Source organism: Anoplopoma fimbria, chromosome 23 (genome assembly GCF_027596085.1).
Source record: "Anoplopoma fimbria isolate UVic2021 breed Golden Eagle Sablefish chromosome 23, Afim_UVic_2022, whole genome shotgun sequence".
Taxonomy (NCBI): Eukaryota; Metazoa; Chordata; class Actinopteri; order Perciformes; family Anoplopomatidae; genus Anoplopoma; species Anoplopoma fimbria.
In genome coordinates this window covers 2,764,422-2,784,249 of record NC_072471.1, presented here as the reverse complement: position 1 = coordinate 2,784,249, position 19,828 = coordinate 2,764,422, and the positions used below count along the sequence as shown (strand labels likewise).

Here is a 19,828-nt window from a genome sequence, read left to right as displayed (position 1 = left end):
GAAACAGCTAGCTCCTTGCAAAGGTAACAGAATCCACCACACTCTATTGCTCGTAGTTGTAGTTGGAATTTCACATCTAACTCTTTGCAAGAAATGCATAAACAAATTTCCCAAAATATCTAACCATTCCTGTAAAAATGCACAATTCAGAGAAAATATTGCATTAAGAAAAAGAAGAAATACTCAAATACTCCCCTCCCAAACAAACACGAGTTGAATATCACTCAGCTGTCCCTCTTTGCAGCAAATATAACAAAAACAGGGATCTGTTCCTCTCATATTGTGGATAACTTTAGTGGATCAGGTTTGAAATGAATCTGCAGATGCTCGGGTTCAAAAACTTTTCTACTTATGTTCATTTTTGAGCCACGACAAAAGGCCTGGTCTGCAACAGACTAGCTAATGTTTTCTTTTAGCTTAGCCGATTTCCTGAAATGCCTTTTGTTGATCACTTGCTGCCAATAAATCAGTCATTAAAATATGTATTCCAAAAAGTGTGAATCACCTGCAACCATGAGTGGTTCTTGATCATAGAGTTGTAAGTGAGCACAAAAAATATCACGCAAATGGGTCCAGTAGTATGGGAGATAATCCATGGACAGACAGAAACACACACACACACACACTCACACACACACGACCTGACCCATGTTCTCCGAGTTAAATGTGTATATTAAAGCTGTAAAAGTGCTGTGAAATCTTCCCCTCCATTAACACAGTTTCTCTTCTTTCTTCTTCTTCTTCGTCTCTGCAGCGGTGGAAGACAGGAAGTTGTTCATCGGCATGGTGTCGAAGAAGTGCAACGAGAACGACATCCGGGTCATGTTCTCTGCGTTTGGCCAGATCGAGGAGTGCCGGATCCTCAGAGGGCCCGACGGACTGAGCAGAGGTGTGTGTCGCTCCGACTCACGTCCATCCCCACGTAATGCTGCTCCATGTGAATATTTATTATCAGAACGGCCTCCAGCGGTCGTTCCTGTTCATTGTGTCCACTTGTTCCGTGACTCGGACTCAAAGTCCTGCAGGAAGTCTTTACTTTATCGCCGTGTGACAACAGTTGGCTGGTTGAAGCAGGTTTCTAAAGTAACTGATAATAAATAGCATTGTCTCATTATTTTCTGGAGTCATGTATCCAAAAATCTAGGAATTTATCTTTGATATTTAATTTCTTATTCAACCGTTTATTCCATCTTTTTTAGTATTTTGCTGCATAATAACGAGCTAATTTGCATGTTTTCAACCATTTTTCTGTCCACTGTCTGCTAGTGGAAGTTTTTTTCCTGAGCTGTCAATGTCACAAGATGTTGTTTACTGTAAACGTTGGTGATTAGTGTCTACCTGCAGCAGAAAAACATATAAAAAAATTTAAATAAACTTTTGGATACATAAAACTTCAGGATACAGCTGGTTTAAACTGCTTCCTCCTTAAAAAAAATCCCTAAAATTTACTATCAGACTAAATTCTAATTTGGTCAAGAAAGATGACATTAAAATCAAACATCTGTCCTCTTTTGCTTCAATGCATTCAGTTAGAAAAGGCAGAATTCTGCACAAGTGATTTCTTAACTATTCTCTGTGAGGCTTCAGCCACAAAATACAGAAATCACAGAAATAATTTAAAGCAGTAAGAAACCAGACCAACAAAACCAGTAAGAAACCAAAGAAAAGTTGTTGGAGTTGGAGCAGACCATTCAGGAAAAGGTGACTCTGCTGTCTAGTTTCCATCAGTTTGTCTGGACACGTATTCTTTCCTACATACTGTTGCTTAGAATTGTACGAACCAAACAAACAAAACAAGTTGTGCTGCAACAAACGTTCTAGATTGACCTGGAATGAGAAACTTAACATTTATATTTCATTTTGTTTCCACTAAATTCATTGATTCCGATCCTTGTTTTCAACCAGCTGCTTCTTAGAAAGTTCTCTGATTTCCTTCAAGGTTTCGAAAGAGTCACGTTAAAGGGAAGATTTGCCACCTTTTATATGGATGTCCAATCATTGTTGATGGTGAAAAAAGTTGATTGAAGCGATAAATTCCTCAGTTTCTGCTGCTTTATGGAGAAAGCTGAGTTGGCAGCTGCAGAGTCTTGTTGTTCTTCCTGCATCCAGCGCCGTCAATTGACGTAGTTGGCGAGGAAGAACTCATTCAGCCGTTTGTATTGATAAAAAAAAAACGGCCAAAGAAATGCAGGCTGCGACTGTATTAGCAAGACGATACGGCACGCAATGCATCCTGGTACCTGTAGGCTCTGCAAACACGGCTCTGCTGGCAGGATAACTTTTCTAGTTCAATACAACATGCATTCAGGTATTTTTTGCTTCGATCGACTTCATCCACCATCAACTTGTTTGACTTCCACATAAAAGGTGACAAACTTTCCCTTTGAGATGTAAAAACAGATGAACCGAAGCGACATCTCGAGGCTGTTGTAGCGACTGTGAATACATGCTTCTCCTTTTTGGCTCTGTATATCTCTTCTCCCATCTCTCTCTCTCTCTCTCTCTTTTCTCCCCCCTCTTGCTCTCTCAGCCCCAGATCACCACCTCACCCCCTCCTCACCCCCTCCTTCTATGACCTCCTGACCTCCATTCATATCCTCCACCTGCCCTGCCGTTCCAGTTTAGCCTCACCGTAAGCCAGACTTAAGCTCTTTGATACTTCCATACTGAGGCGGAGGGCACTTTTTTACACCGGCAGTTCAAATCAGGAGACGTGTTGCTGCTTTTAGAGTATGCATTGGTTTTATTATATTTTTACCTACCAAAATGAATTAAAAAGTTAAGTGAAAGCAGAAGTTTTCTGCTGTTTTTGACCAAACAAAATGAAGTATTCATAGTTGGATCAGTGTTTTTCCTGTCATTCTCCAGGTCATAAAGAAAGTTACTAAAGTAAGCAAGTAAATATACAAAATATTAAGTTACAACATTGGGATAATGCCAAAGAAATCATTAGCGCTTGGTATTATTTGAAAATCCTTTACACTACAGCCAATACCTATTCAGATATCTTACTTTAAGGAACCCTTTTCTTAATTTGACAAAAGAGGCCAAATGCTGATTGAAAATACAAAACAGGACATTAGTGTAATAGCAACTCTTTCCTTTTCTCAACCAGCAAAGATTTGAGCAATTATTAAGTCAGCCGCAAATAATCCGTCACCACAAGAGTAAATCCGATGATGACCAAATGTTGAGCGGTATCTCATAAAGTTTGAGCTGCTTGACTAGATCTTGGAGAAGAATACGAGCTGCCTCCTCGTCCGGCGGAGGCAAACAGTTGACCAACCAACCGTTGAATTCACGCCATGTTTGCTTCATGTAATTGGTCGACATGTGACCAGATCTCACAAGTTCTTCCAACCGTGCACCGTTGGTCTTATCTATCAATCCAATCCAAGCTATTGTACCTCTATAAATAGCTCTCGTAGTTGCACTGGGACCCCTCCCATCATCAACCATTCCACCCCAATAACACACTCTCCAGTCCACCCAGATCATCTCTACTCGCCTCCCACTACTCCCTACCTTCCCTCCTCCCTTTCTCCCCTTTGTGGTTTCTATGTGCTGAGGAGATGGAGGGGCTTTTAAAACTCTCTGTCCTCCTCTTCCTCCTCCTCCACCTCCTCCTGTCATTAGAGCTGTCGCTGTCAAACGCCATGTGAATCTGTCGGTCACGTGTATATATATATTTGTTTTCTGTGCTTGTCGGACGTTATGGATGTTTTATCGTTGACTTATTTTCTCAATGTGTCTTCTCCCTTTTTTCTCCTCAAGGTTGTCTCTATGTAGAACCAAAATCTTTGCCTGAAACTAAAACCACTCAAACTCCCATGCTCCTTTGCTTCTTCACTCAGCAACCCCCCACCCTCCTTTCCCCGTCTCTAACTATTCACCCTCGCTGTCCTAGAATCCTCTCTTTGCATCAATTTGTCCTTTTTTTTTTTTTTTTTTCCCAGACATCCCACATCGGCCTCCTTCCATTCCCTTCCCCGTTTCCTTCTTCCATCCCCTTTTTCAGCTCCTCTCTTTTGTCCTCATGAATATTTCAGATGCGATGGCAAAATCTGCTTTTCTGTAGAACTGATATAAACCACTTAGCGGCTTGACTCGAGTCAAAGACGAAACGCCGCTAGTCCAGCTTGGTTCTGGGTAGTAGACAGAGAACCGTAACCAGGTTGGAAATAAATAGGTCTTTAAGGACTTCCAATGTGCCTGCAGATCCCAGAGGCCCCCAGTCCCACCTAGCTGAGCTCCCGTTAAAGCTTGGTATCAATCAGAAGAGAGCTCCGCCATCCCACTATTAATAAAATATGGATCACACCACCAGTGGATGGCGGGGGCCTTGGGAGCTACCCTACTTTCATTAAAGGACTGTTTGGTTCTCCGCTGACGACAGAATGCGGCCCGTGAGGTATTTTTATCTCTCTGCCATGATAAAAAAAAAAAAAAAAAAGACATTGCACGAACCAGCCAGTTAAGAGCTTTGACATTAATGAATCAATGTTCGGGCGCTGAGGAATTCTTTATTTAGAAGCTTTAAGCTGCAGAAACCGGCTAAAGATAGAAATGTTATTTTAGATGGGGTAAAAAAAAGTATTGTATCTGCAAATTGGAGACAAACGGAAGAATTTCCATTAGATTGCAAATGATGACGTTGTTGCAAACCAGTTCAGGACCTTTGAGGAAGTCTGGAGGGCAAAAACAAATTAAAAGCCTCCCCTCAAGAACTGATTCTGGGGCAGCGCTGTCCCAGCAGAGGATGGGGTTATTTGCTGGAAACTAAACGGTTAAATGACAGATTGTGGCCCGTCTAAAATAGACGTTCCCCTGAATCAGTTGAAGAAATGACCCCCTTTCATAAATGTCCTATCTTCAGTAAAACTGTAAAGGACACATCACAATGTTTACTAGGTCAGCGCTGCAGAATCTGATAACCTTCAGTCTCTTTTCTTATTACATTCTTACCTCAGCAAGGCAGTTTTGTATGAAAGGTGATTAAATAATGTACTAGCAGTTGGCCATTGAACATGGAGGTTAAATATGTTTCATATAAGATCAAAAACAAGTCAACACTGCTAGAAATGTAAATCATTCAGAGTTTGAAATGAGTAGATATATGTAAGATCTGTTCAAAGGGGCTGAGACAAAAATAAGTATTTAGATTTTTTGTTTTAAAATAGATTGCAGAGTTTCCTTATTAACAAACAAAAGTTGTGTTTTCATTGAGTACTTCTCACCAAAACACATTCAAAATGAACCCTGTGAGAAGCTGGAGGCCCTAAAGCATCCCCTGCTTTATGGTCTGTTTGACTCTAAATGGAGCATCATTTACTAAATGAACATCATGCTGTATTGAAGAAGACTTGAAACTAGAGATTGAGACCATAAACTCATGTTTACAATGTTTACTGAGGGAATAAATCAAGAGAGAAGTAGAGTCATTTTCTCATAGACTTCTATACAACCAGAGGAGTCGCCCCCTGATGGACAGGAGAGAGAATGCAGCTTTAAGACACTTCCTCATTGGCAGGGAACAGTCATTACAACCTAAAGAGGCCACAAAGGGAAACATAATCACTCTAAAGAAGCTCACCTGTATTGCATATTGCACATTAACCTTATTTGAATGTACACAGTGAGGTCATCAGAAAGATTTTAGCTACAAATGTGTTCAAAAGACATGATTATTATTATTATTTCTGCCTCTACAAGGACAAACCTCTCTGTTCTCAGGAGAAAAAAAAGCCCTGTGTATGAAAACCTGTGTAGCGGATGTAACTGACCATCCGTCACTCTCAGCCTCGTTCTATCACAGCAGCAGCCGGCTTCTGATAGAGGTGGACGAGGGCAACGATCGCATCTATTTCCTCCACACATCTGTCCTCTCTCTCTCTCTCTCTCTCTCTCTCCCCCCCCCCCCTCCAGTGTGTTGCATTATCTTTCCTCCTCTCTCTTTTTTGCTCTCTGCCCCTTCTCCTCCCATCCACTCACCCAGGGAGAGTCCATCTGATGACCCAGGCTTTTAGGTTTTTTCTTCCCCTCTATTGCCAAAACCACGAGTCAGCCAGCCGTACCTGAACGTGTGTGTGTGTGTGTGTGTGTGTGTGTGTGTGTGTGTGTGTGTGTGTGTGTGTGTGTGAGTGTGTGTGTGTGTGTGTGTGTGTGTGTGTGTGTGTGTGTGTAATCAGTTCAGGCCTGGCTGCGCTAACATGGCTTGGTGAGTTTGTTAGCATATTATTAGTCCGGGGGGTTGTTGAAGCACTTCTCACATTATCTCCTCTAATCACTCCCTAACCAGCCAGACAAACACAACCTTCCATCATCTCCCCCACAAACAACCTCCCCCAAATAAGCCATCTTGATTGGCTAAAATCAGCGTCAGTCACGGCGGAGGTCGACCACGCCTCCTCTCATCTCCTCCTCGTCTCTCTGCAGATTGAGTTAATACGATTCTCCATCTGATTCCCGTCCGTTCGAGACCCTGCAGATATGTTTTGTTCTAGCTCACCTTCCCGCCGCCGCCGCCGCCTTCCCGCTGCCACCAAATCTCTTTCCTCTTTGACAAAAGAGCGAGAAAGAGGTCACCCAATCACTCGCACAATAAAAGGCCCCCCCGATTAATTCAAATCGCTTTCATGCAAATTTTGACCGATTTACATTGTTGAATTGTTGAGAGCGGTTGAATTCAGGTATGACTAATTCGGTCAGTGTGTAGGAGGGAAGAAAAAAAAGAGAGACGGTGATGCAAAGAGACGATGAAGGAGGAGGAGGAGGAGGAGGAGGAGGAGGGACAGAGGCCTCAACAGCCAATCCAAGCCCTGATTGTGAATGTGGTTGTCTCAGGTGTCTCGTGGATGGGTTGAGGTGATGGGACGGGGTTAAGGGTTAAGGGTGGGGTGGCGGGGTTTGTGGTTGTCATGACACTGTGCTTGTTTTTCGGATGTTGTTTCCACGGCGACTGACAACTCTGTTGTCCGCCTGTGGGCTGTTCTCTGTATCAATCTCTGTTTTTTTTTTAATTTTGTTTTTATAACAACGACGTGTCCAACCCTTTTGTCTTGTTTTTGTTCTTTCTTGTCTTCCCCCCCCTCCTCCTCCTCCTCCTCCTCCTTCTGCCCCCCCCCCTTCCACTGACCCTCCATCCCTCCCCTCTCCTCCCCCTCCCTACAGGATGTGCGTTTGTCACGTTTTCCACCAGAGCTATGGCACAGAATGCAATCAAAGCCATGCACCAGTCTCAGACTATGGAGGTACTGTACTCTTGCCCTTCTTTCAACTCTCTCTCTCTCTCTCTCTCTCTCTCTCTCTCTCTCTCTCTCTCTAATCTCTTTCTGTCTCTTTAACTTCTTTAGAAAAACATGTACTTCACTCTGTTAATGTGCCGGCAATTTAATGCACCGGTTTCATGTTTTAACCTCCTTGTAAAACTCTCAACATTACATATTTTCATCACACTTCCAGCATGGCTCGAGTCTGAATGTCACACGTTTTCACATTAATGTAAAGGCTTAAATTGCTGTCTTGATGTTAATAGTTTTGAGCAGTTTAACAGTTATTTTATGCACAAAAATAATAATCAGTCTGTGGAAAAGAGGAAAAACAGCTCAGACAACCATTAGAATCATCAGATATTAAATCTCCTTTACTGTTTCACAAACCATCTGCTGAAAGTAATCAACTTATTATTAGAGAGATTTTAATTTAATTTATTGCAACACAATGTCGATTTCCGTTCACACAGGCGTTCCAGCAACGTTTTAGAAATGATTTCTGTCCACACCTACACACTGCTGCTGTAAACAGGAAGTAGATTGGTTGCTTAGTTACAGAAAACACTACAGAGTATAAGTATTATTGTTCTTTTTAATAATAAAAAGCTTGTGCTTGATACTTAAGATCTTCCTCTGTCTATGAACGAGGGGCGGAGTTGTGCTTTACTCTGACACACACACACACACACACACACACACACCGTATTGTTTGTTTACATACAAGAATAACATTATAATTTTTTCTCACAATATTAATTAAAAAGAACCGATAAGAGTTTCGATGAGGAACCGAACCGAAAAGCAGAATCGATGAGAGTACTAGTATCGATAAAATCCTAACATTACCCATCCCTACTGCTGACTTTTTTATGAAATGTTATTTTTTTTGGTCCGTTAAACTGTGGCTCAAAACTGCGACCCCCCCAAAAAAAAGAAAGCGACACCTTTGACACAGCAGCCACAATGTGCAGGAGGAGTTACCGACCTCATCAGCTGCACCGCGACCCCGGCGGCGCCGTAATGGGTACCTGGCCGCTTTTTTGAGGGGGGGCGCGCCTTTGACGACATTGTCAGGCCGGTGACAGGGCAGCATGACAGGGCCGTGATTTGGGGGAGAATTACACGGTGTAAGACGAGTCACACAGAGAGAGAGAGAGAGAGAGAGAGAGACACACAAAAGTGGTAATAACAGGCCGCGTTAAAGAAAAAGAGACGAGTGGCGTTCACCCCCGTGGCCCCCTCATTACAGCTGATCATGATAATCACGGCAGCTATTGATGTGCCGTGACCCTGACATGACGGGAAATAAAATGCATGCTCCTCCCTCCGTCTGTCTGCGTGCAGCGTTTGTGGAACGTGGGGGATTTTTATGTTTATGTTGTTAAGTGTCCGTCTTCTTTCTGAGCAGAAAGAGTGACACTCTCCTCCGACGGCGTTAGCATTAAGCTAGAATTATCCTCACTCTGAGCAGTCGGCTGCCACAATGGGCTCCGTAAACACCGCCAGTGTCCTTCGCTTTTATCCGGCACACACAGAAAGAAATCAACAAAATAGAAAAGCCTTAAACCATAACACGATATCGCAGTGGACAATGGCAAAACACCTTAATTTCCATTTGAAGAAACAAGCTGTCTAGCCCCCCGGGCGCACCCAAATTGCCGCAACCGTTTGTTAATGTTCCTCAGTTTTGCAATTTAAAAGTAATTACTTGGGGTCCGTGTGAGGGAATGAGGTCTGGTAAATAGAGTTTGGTTATTGTCTTGCCTCTGTTTTCACACCAATGTCTTAGATGCAGCGAGATTGTTGCGTTCATGTCAGGGAGGAGGAGAAAAAAGCCCTCCGTCGATGGCGCTGTCACTGTCATATCCATTCTCATTATGGCGTGACATTCAGGTGCACACATTTACGCACGTAAACACACGGTCGCTGAATGTCAGGCCCTAATGAAAGTGGATATGAGCGCGACATGTCGAACCTCTGCAGACACACACACAGAGAGGTGTGTTGGCTTCATTGTGTCCTATTTATGCTTTTCCAACGCGACATTTTTGTTTCTTTTCCACATGACACGAGAGGCCTTAACTCGCATGGTACGCTACCCTCGCCGTGCACGCACACACCTCCATCGTCAGCGTACAAGCGTTGAAGCGCATGTAGACGAGAGCTTTAAGTGGAGCGTGAGGGACAGCGGAGGGTTGTCTGTTTAAATAACGGACGATCGCGTCTGTCAGCTGAAGTGAAGAGAGGAGACAAGCAGAGGAGAGAAAATGTTGAGTAGATTAATGAGGACTGATGTTGTACGAGACGCTGGATAATCCTATATGTGTTTTAACAGAAGGACACAGTTGTATTTCTGACGACAATGGTCTCACTGATGCACTTACAAACACTGATAGACCCTCAGGTAAATACAGTCCTGATATACATCCTACCTTCATGACGTTTAGACGATCAGTTTGCAGGCTGCAGTTTGAATAGTATTGCATCATACTGCCAGGTGTTTCTTTTATTTCCACCCGGATTGCTGTGAATGTAGAAGACAAAATATAATCTGTACAATTCCACAGCACCCCGAAATATAACCTTCAACAGTTTAAACAAAAAGTTTAAGTGTATTCAATTCCTGTACATATGATGTATCGTAAAGCCTTTATCAGTATTAAGAACTGCATGACTATAACTACTACTGCAAAAATATAGTGTTTTGTCCACACGTTCTCACTCCCAAATCGACAATAACCGACACCATCTGGCGTCTGTATGAGACTCATAATCAATATTAGACCATCACAGAAACTGATGTACTATAAACAGCTAGAAAGTCTGTGTGGGTCAAAAAACACAGGACTTTCCAGGATTCAAGTCAACGTTGACTTATTTTACTGTCGTTTTTTTATCACGTAACCTCCATACTTAAATGGCAGCTAGCTTCTTTTACACAACAAACATACTTATTTTAACCCAAAACCACAATTCTTTCCAAAACCAAACCACCTAGTTTTGTCGCATAAGTACACCAAAAAAATCTAAGTATACAAAGACTGTAACGAGCAGAAGGATATTTCCATGCATGCAACAAGCAGAAACGTGACACGCCCTAAACTGACTCTAGTTTGAAGCGAAGTTGAGAGTGACAATGTGTTGGTTTTTACAAACAAGACTTAAATGAGGTTGAGGTTTGTTTTTCTTAATGAACATTAATTGTAGAACGATGAAGAATCAAACAAGTCAGTTCATTGCTGTGGCTCACGAGGTAGAGCGCTCGTCCTGCAACCACAAGGTTGGTGGTTCGAACCCCGTCCTCTACAGTCAACAAGCCGAGGTGTCCTTGAGCGAGACACCTAATCCCAAATTGCTCCCGGGCGCTTCTTACCAGCCCGCTGGGTTAAATGCAGAGAATTGTAGAATTTCCCCACTGTGGGACTAATTAAGGATTGATCATTATTATTATTATTATTTATACAGTGCATTTAATTCACAGTTGCAAATTCAGAAATCCTTTATAATTAGCATATGATTATTAAACCCAGAAAAGACAAAGAAGAAAAACAGATGAGGAGACATTTTATTGAGCAAGACAACAAATGAAATCATTACATTTAAATGTGCAGACAAAAGTTAAAATAATAGGCAACAGTGAACACAAAGGTCTGAAAAGAGCCAGAGATCCCACGATCACTTTTTGAAACTCGTAATGTTTTTGATGCTTAATTTTGACTCAGTGTACAAACTTTGTTGTCTGTATTCTTGTTTAAAAACCAAGTGTGCACAAAGACTTGTCGTGCAAACTCCTGCAGAGCCTCCTGCTTTCCTTTTTAGTAGCTGCAGATCACATGGTTTTGACATTCAGAGGCTCCGTGAGTGTTGAATAAATGAGACGGAGAAGGTTCACAGCACATAAACTCTCTTGAAAGCTACGAGAAAGAGAGAGAGAGAGAGAGAGAGATTTGATTTCCAAGGTAAACGGACCGGAGCTTATAAGTTTGCCGTGCGTGTCTCTGCGTCGAGGCATTGCATGCATCCACAGGAGCGATGGGAAGTGATGCGTAATGCTCCGTTCACGGTTTGTCTCGGAGAGTCGGCCTCGGGGAGCGCAGTCAGCTTTATTAGCCGAGTGAACTCCTGGTGAAGTCGATCACGAGTCTGTAACTTCTGTATCTGAAAGAAAGTTTGACTCTTTTATTTTGGCGGGTGGTGAGACGAGGTCAGACCTTCAGTTTGAAGCAGCTGTTGAGGTGTAATTTCAAAGGAAAATGTGCTGTAATTACATAATTATACATGTGGATACCACGAATGTGCCAGGGGTTTATTGCGACGTCTGCAGCGTTTATTAAACTATACCCTGTCACATGACATCCATATTTCAGTCTCTCTGCAGAGATTCCAAACTTTATGATATGTGCCGTGAAGATATGTATCACAAGATTTGTCAAAAATGGTAAGAAACAAGACAAAAATAACATTTCAGAGTGTTTTTCCCCGAAGAAACGTCTCCTGTGGGAATTTATTTTCTTAAGATGTGAAAGTTGTTGCAACACGGAGACAATTCTGCAGCTAAAAAATCTCTCTCCTGAAATAGAATCAAAATAAATGGATTCAGCACCACCAACATTGACTTAATGACATGTTTATTCCTAAATATCTGAGCCCAGAGACCATTTAAGACAAACAGCAACATTCCTTTATGACCACAAAGTTGTGTTCTTATATTGGGAAGCATTAGTTATTTATACATTCAGTGTTTTATTATTTTAACAATCTACAAAGGGAGTCAAAGAGATGATGCTTCCTGCTGTTTGTGCTCAAAAGTGACCAATTGGAAACAAATCAGATGGTTTGCAGAGCTTAGTTGCTCTCAACATGAGGTGTAATTTCACCCAGCGGTCGTTTTTTTTTTACCCCAGCAACAAATACCTTATAAACATAAACTGGCTCTTTAAATATTCCGAGACGGACTAATGAAAGAGTCAGGTTGATTTCTTCCTTCTTTGGTTTGGAGAAGTGGCTCTAATAGTTCATTTTTAGAAAAGTCTCAGTATGCAGTTCATCAAGAGTTTTCTAAAGTGTGAGCTTTTCAGAAACTCTGAAGTCTGAGTTTAAGCTTATTCAAATGGGTTTTAAAGTATCTGAGATCTGACTTTTTCTCTCTTGCTTATTAAAGTTATATTACTAAAGATTTCAGTCCAGGTTCATTTGGGGACATGTTTTAGGGTTTTAGTGAAATACAACTCATACTCTCTTTGAGCAGATACTCTGAGTTGCTCTAATCAGTACTGGAAGAAGTACTCACCTAAAAGTACTTATACAACCATGTAAATAATACTCTGTTACAAGTTAAAGTCCTGCAATCAATATTTTACTTAAGTATTTAAGTATTAGCATCAAAATATACTTAAAAGTACCAAAAGTATTATGCAATATGCATCAGTAATGTAGTAGCACCCCTTCCGTAGAAGTTTAAACCCAAACTATGATCTTTTCCTAAACCTAAGTAGTTTCTTTTGAAAAATGTCATGCGTCAAACGAGTGGAAATTGAGGCGTGTTGCTTTATATTTGTGTGAGATGAGGAATAACTTGTTGTGTGATATCAAACAAACTGTTATTATATATAATAATAATAATCATTGACACATTTATACAAAGGTATCACAAATGTTGTAGCTGCTAAAGGTGGAGATATATTTTATCTTTTCTGCCAGTTTATTTTATCTATAATAATACGTAATAATTTGTTAGTTGCTTGCTGTTGATTATTAGTAATATTTTGTATAAATGGAGTGAAAAGTAAAAAATGTCGTGAAGTAGAAGTATAAAGTAGCATAAAATGGAAATACGAAAATAAAGTGCCTCAAAATGTTACAGTACTTAAAGTAAATGTTATTAGTTACATTCCACCGCTGGATTAAATAAAGTAGTCAGTCAATAATTTACCTTTATTATATAAAATTTACTATAAATCACCTGCAATATGTTCAACTTATTCCCCGTCTGCACTAACTAACCTCCTGTGACTACTTCACAATAAAATAAAAAACAATGTTTTTTGTGCTTCCTGTGACTACTAATGCAAAGGAATGGAGGACCCTTCCACTGACAATAAGAACTACTATATAGAAGGGTGAAAACAGAGTGTAAATACATAAAATGACTTTTGCAGGAATAAAACCAAACATAAACGAATTTGAAGAATTGTAACTTTACGTCTACTTAACGTCTCTTTATGAAATATTTTTAAGAAATAATACACATGTTTGCTGTTTCATCCCACTCATGGCTGATTAGCATTACAGTCACACAGTGTTTGATAAATACCAAAGTTCAAGCTGCTGCTAATCTGTGATGAATTATTAAACATCCCCCTACGGTCCCAAAAAAGAAAATCAATGCTGGTTTGTTTTCTCTGAGTGAAACCAACAGATGGTCCGAGCTGCCACTCGTTTCCATCTCTGAAGGGTAAAGTTGAGCAGCCGGCCAATCGCCGGGTTCTTCAGGGAGAACCGATAGAGTTCCGTCTCCTCCTCCTCCTCGCTGCTGCTGCCTGGGTGTCAGCTGGAGTAATGAGATATTTAGCAGAGAGAGGTATAGAGGAGGACGGTCTCGGGGGGGGAATCCACTGCAGACTGACACCCTCACTCTGAATGCATCCTCCCAGCGTCACCTCTCTGTTATCGGTCTGAGAGAGAATGATGGAGGTGACAGGAGATTTTGAGCCTTTGCAAAATTTGACTAACTAGTCTGCTTTAAGATTGTACATTAAGTGAATTATAATGGGTTCTTATGTCATATTTTATCATATTTTACTCTCTGTATGTACAGGATTATTGCTTTTCTCACTGCATTATCTTCAAGGTTAAACTAGAGGAGGTCTACATCCTGAGGGTGGAGCTTGTGGTGCACATGTAAAATGCAATATTGACTCTTCTAAATATAAAACATCCTTATTAAAACCATAAAATAAGATGTTAAAATTATGCTAAATAGGCTTTAAGCTTAGTTTATACTCAACATAGGGAAGCCGTTGCAAAAAAATGGCATAATCAGTGGTCATAGCGCTTTATTCAAAATAATTTGACAACAAATCTGATGTCTTTAATTTATCATACTCTCATGTGATGATTTGCTTTTTTTTCTCTATTTTACATCATTGGAAACAAATATTTTGATAATAGACTTTTAGTTTGAAGGAGAAAACAATCTTTGACTTTTTAGACACTTTTTGACACTTTATAAACAATTAATGAAAGGATTAATAAACAGATATATCATAATGAAAATAAAGATTACTGGCAGCCATTTTCCCAAAACTTTCATGAAGAAAGACACGAAACAAGCTTTGAAATTCAAACTAGAAGACAGAAGTCTTTCTTGACAATTACCGTGCATTTTGGGGGAAGTGTGCTAATTAGCTAACAACGTTTCTACTCATTGCTTGAGCTGCAAACATGTGTTTAAATGCATTGATTTGATGCTAAAAGACACGTTCAGTCACTCGACACACATCTTCTTTCTGCAGAGAATCCAAATCCCTCCTCTCCCCTCCCGCCGAGTCGGAGGATCGTGCCTCCAACTAAATGTTTCAATCAAAAGGTTTTTTTTTTTTATCCTCCCGTGGCAGATTGCCTTTGTTTCCGACGGATTTGCCCCCTAGTTAGGCTTTGATTGCAGCGTGTGAGTATCGGCGTCGTGTGATAGATTATGACTCGCCGTTTTTGTTTTTTTAACGGCTTCGATGTGTTTCAGCCGTCGCTACAACTTTCATCAGGAGCGTTGTGTGTCTCCTCCTCAGCATGTGACACACAAACACACACACACACACACACACACACACACACACACACACACAGAGTCACACAGGAAACTCCACTCTAAAGCCACTGGGCTTTCTTCTTTCCCCCCACAAGGGGCTCAGTTATCTGTGAGTCCAGAACGGTTTCACCAGAAACAGATTTCCTGAGTTCTCCAACTATTTCATCATCTCGTGTGAAGAGAGACTAGATTTGTGTGTGTGTGTGTGTGTGTGTGTGTGTATTGGTGTGTGTAAGAGAGAGTGTGTGTGTGTAGAAATGGCCGAGAGGGACGGATTGAGACGACCAGAAAGAGATGTTGAGAGGACGAGGAAGATTTGGAGATTTGGACGTCTTTCTAATTGTCCGAATTTCTATTCCTCAGAGCAGCAGTGTGTGTGTGTGTGTGTGTGTGTGTGTGTGTGTGTGTGTGTGTGTGTGTGTGTGTGTGTGTGTGTGTGTGTGTGTGTGTGTGTGTGTGTGTGTGTGTGTGTGTGTGTGTGTGTGTGTGTGTGTGTGTGTGTGTTTTCCTTCATAAAAACCTTATTTTAACCTTTATGATATGAATCTATTACATTCATCATTTCTATCATTGTAAACAGTATAAAGTGTGCGTGTGAGCTCAGACATGATTCACTTATTATCTCTTGTCTCCTCTTCTCTTCTTTTTCCACATTTCCTCTCCTGTCTCCTCTTTTTCTTTACCTGTTTACCTTTTTCTTTAATCCTCATCTTCCCTTTTTCATCTGTTCACATCTACTTTTTTTTTTTCCTCTTTTGTCCTTTCCTCCATCATGTCTCCTCCTCTCTCCCCTTTTCTTTTATCATTTCCTCTCCTCTCCTCATTTCTCCTCATTTCTTTTTCTTTTTTAAATCTTCCGTCTCTTCTTTCTTCCTTTTTTTACTCTTCTCTCATCTCTCCGTTCTCTTCTCCTCTCTTCTTTCCTCACATTGTCTCCTCTCCTCTCGTTTTTTCTCTCTTCTCCTCTCCCATTTCTCTTGACTCCTCTTTTCTCCTTCTCCTCTATTCTTTTTTCTATTTCCTCTCCTCACCCCTTTATCTTCCTATTTTTTCTTTTCTGTCTTGTCTCCTCTCCTCTTTTTATTTTACCCTCTCCTCCCCCCTTTTATCTTCCTTCTCCCTCCCATTCCCTCTCATCTTTCCTCCTCTCCTTTGTCTCCTCTGCTCCTCTCTTCTCTCTTTCTACCATCGTTACCCCTACTGTCTTTATTTATTCTTCCCTTCTGTCTTCCCTCGTCTCCTTTCCTCTTCTTCCTCCTCCCTCCTCCTCTCCCTCCTTTCCTCCCGTGCAGGGCTGCTCGTCTCCCATCGTGGTGAAGTTCGCCGACACGCAGAAGGACAAGGAGCAGCGGCGTCTGCAGCAGCAGCTGGCGCAGCAGATGCAGCAGCTGAACAGTGCGACCACCTGGGGGAGTCTGACGGGTCTGGGCGGCCTCACCCCTCAGTATCTGGCTGTAAGGAGAGCCGCCGCGTCGCCCACCATCACCTCCTCCGTCACCCCTTACTACAGCCCCATGGCCAACGCCGCCGCAGTCAGTGCCCCAACCGAAAACCCTCCAACCTAAAAAAAAACAAAAAACACTCTCACTGGCCTCCTGCCTCCTCCTCTCTCTCTCTCCTCTCTCGTTCTCTTCCTCCTCTCCTCCTTCCTCTTCTTGGGATTGTAGCTGGGGAGGAAATGAGGTCTCTGAACAGATTGAAGCTGCTATAAACCAATAATATTCGTTCTGTATGTCAAAAATGTACGACAGATAAAGAAAGAACAGACACAGAGAATTTCAAAATTTGAAAAATGTTCTATCAAAAAAGAACTTTATGAAATTTTCAATGCAACCGTGGTTAAATAACTCCAAAGTTGCTAAATACAGAACATGTTTTCACTTTTTTATCCACTCTTGAAGGTTGACTATCTTATGCTTATGTAACTCACAGCAGAAAAGGTTCTGGAACGATTGTGGGCTCGATAAAATACTAGAAAAGTATTTAAAAGTATCCTAGTATTTGCTCAAGATTTTTTAATAAGCATATCCACATAATCCAAATGTACACTATAGTGTCAAAAACCGAGGAGGCTCCATAGTCAGAACCAAGATGGCAAACTTTAATACACATTAACGACAAACATGACAAAGGCAGCTCGACCAGATCCTATTACGTTGCAATTGTTCCAATATATTCGAGGCTAATTCTGCTGCTTTCCTCAGACTTTTGTGGGATTAAATAAATATGAAGATCTGGCTTTGGACAGTGTCGAACCCCTGGGAGTCCACTGATCCCCAATTTGAAGAAATCCTGCAGCGGCTCGACTGCACAGACTTCTGAGACCTCCATCGGTTGATTAGTTTGATTTGGGGGGATTTGTATTTATTATAAAGTAGCGTTCAGAAAGCTCATTCCCTCCCCGTGCGTCTGCAGCCCTTCACCCTTCTCAGAGCCTCGTTCTCTTCAGGAAAGTCTCGGCACTAACCCTTGACTCATTGCTCTTAGTTTTCTAAAAATTAAACGGCCCAAATTCTCCTGAAAACACACATGTCAATAGTCTTTCAATTTCTCAATTTGTTTGAATCTAAGAGCAATTAACACCTGTCTGTTAAACGAGAGGAAAACCGAGCTCAGGCAGACTTCCCACCTCTCCTGGATATTGATTTACTTTTGAGTGAATTGGGCTCCAAGCTTTATTTTTTCCTGCTCTTTCAATAATTTCACTCCTTTTTTTTGAAAAGATTAAGCTCTATATTCTGAATGTAACAATAGAAACAAGATGCTAATTTGCTGTAAATTCAACTCTTTGAAGGATGATTTTTTTTCCTTTTTTCTTTTTTTGACAGCATCAGTATTCCACTTTTGTTTTTGGAATCTAATTAGTCGGCTAGATTAGAGCTTTCATGCTCAACTTGTCTGGAAGAATCGCGGTGGAATACAAACGCTGTTTGCTTAGAGGAGAGATCAAGTTATATTAGCAGCTCATTTACTCATCGAGCAGTGAGGCAACAAAACCCGCGTTGCTAAATTACCAGTTTAGCTTCTCCAGTATAGCATTGTGCTGACATGTATCGAGCTTTGTGCATCCACACATCTAACTCCTTTTCTCCCGTTTCTTTTTTCTCTGCCTCGTCTCTCTATTCTTTCCTCTTTTCTTTTTACTTGTCATCAGTTGCTCCAGCAGGCGACCTCCTCCAGTAACCTGGGAGCCTTCAGCGGGATCCAGCAGATGGCCGGTGAGTCAAAAACAAAATCACTTGATAAACTCTTCTAGACCCTTTTTTCCCCCAATCCACAAACCCACGACAGCGATGGACTCTTTGTTGCGCCTCTCTCTCGTTGTTTTTCCTTTTTTTTTTATGTTCCCAGACTTCTTAAAGAAGGACCAAAGAGCATAACAGATGAACTCGCGTGTCGGAGTTAAGAGAGCTCTTTGCCCTGAAGATTTATTAACCGTTGCTAAGAATTGTCTTGATCTTTTAATGAGGCCAGACAAGAGCTGTGCCCTGGGCGTGTAGCGGTAGCACCGAGGCTTTGCCGGGGATGGATGAATCGAAAAGAAAAAGAGAAAGAAAAAGAAGGGAGTGGTGGAAAAAGGGTTAAAAAAGGGGTGTCTTTTTTGGTGGATATCGTTGCACTGAGGTCTGGCGCCATCTACTGCTCTCTGACTGTGATCTGTCATCTGCACTTCCATGTTTTCTCTCAAGAGTATCTGCAGTCAATTTGAGCTTTTTATTGACATTTCAAAGCTATAAAAACTGGATTCAAAGCCGCAATTAAAGAAGGAAATGAAGCTAAAACATCCTGCAATGCATACAGGCGGTATGAAAAAGGATGCAAGAAATAGGAAATGCAAAGTGGGGAGGGACAGTCCAATTCTCTTAAGTGAAGCCGCTGCAATAAAAAATGCATATTGTATTAACCCAGTTCTGTATTAATCTGAGCCCGGAGCGAGCCGAAGAAGCCTCCTATTAAATGTTGAACAAGATAAAATCTCTGTCTTTTAGAAATATAATTTTTTAGGGGGCTTAAAAATGTAGGTTATTATAGACTTTTTTCCCAGGACCCGTGGATACTCTCTCACTCTCATCATCATCATCTCTGACTTCTTCTCTGTTTCCATTAAACTCTTCTTCGTCTTTCTCTTCTCGGTTTATTTTAAGCCTCTCTCACTTTTTTTTTCCTTGCACCTCCCACCCTCTTCAATCACAGTTTCTTCATCTCACCTTTACAACTCCACCCTCCTCCTCTCTTCTTCTTCTTCTTCTTCTTCTTTTCTTCTTCTTCTTCTTCTTCGTGTTAGCGAGCTCTTAATTGTACGCTGTTTAGTCAGGTGACGAGGCGAGAGAGGAGGAAACAGGATGAGGAAAATTGCCGAGACACAATAGCGCTATCTGAGCGTGATGGCAGTTTTTGGGGGGTTTTTTTCAAAGTGGCGAGCGCCGTCTTGTATCCTCCAGTTCTTTTTGTCGTGTTCTCTTGAGTTACACCGCCTTTGCAATTTCCCTCTGGATGATTTACATTTCTTTTTTCTTGTTTTTTTTCTTTTTGCTCACAGTTGAGGCTCAAACACATTTCACTCCCAAACACACACTCGGATAAACAGGCTCTGGGATTTTTTGGAAGCGAGGGCGAGTGACGGCGTCTGAATCTGGAGATCTGTTGGTCCTCCATCTGTGCGATATAGAGAGAGGGAGAGAGAGAGAGCATTAGTGATTGGCAGGAGATGTGACACAGCTGAATGACATCTGGTCCCAGTCTTTAACAC

General features: G+C 41.4%; 1 protein-coding gene across 8 annotated transcripts in view; it reads left to right on the top strand.

The window, feature by feature from the left end:
* Positions 1–19,828, top strand: part of celf2 (cugbp, Elav-like family member 2) — a 200,219-nt gene that overhangs the window by 160,663 nt on the left and 19,728 nt on the right. For 3 of the 8 annotated variants that reach the window (XM_054624836.1, XM_054624834.1, XM_054624833.1), the window contains exons 6-9: positions 755–922; positions 7,171–7,250; positions 16,371–16,610; positions 18,233–18,296. In XM_054624836.1, the coding sequence (XP_054480811.1) occupies positions 755–922; positions 7,171–7,250; positions 16,371–16,610; positions 18,233–18,296 (552 nt within the window). The remainder of the gene's footprint in view (positions 1–754; positions 923–7,170; positions 7,251–16,370; positions 16,611–18,232; positions 18,297–19,828) is intronic. The other 5 variants (XM_054624840.1, XM_054624838.1, XM_054624839.1 and 2 more) reach the window with 3 other exon arrangements.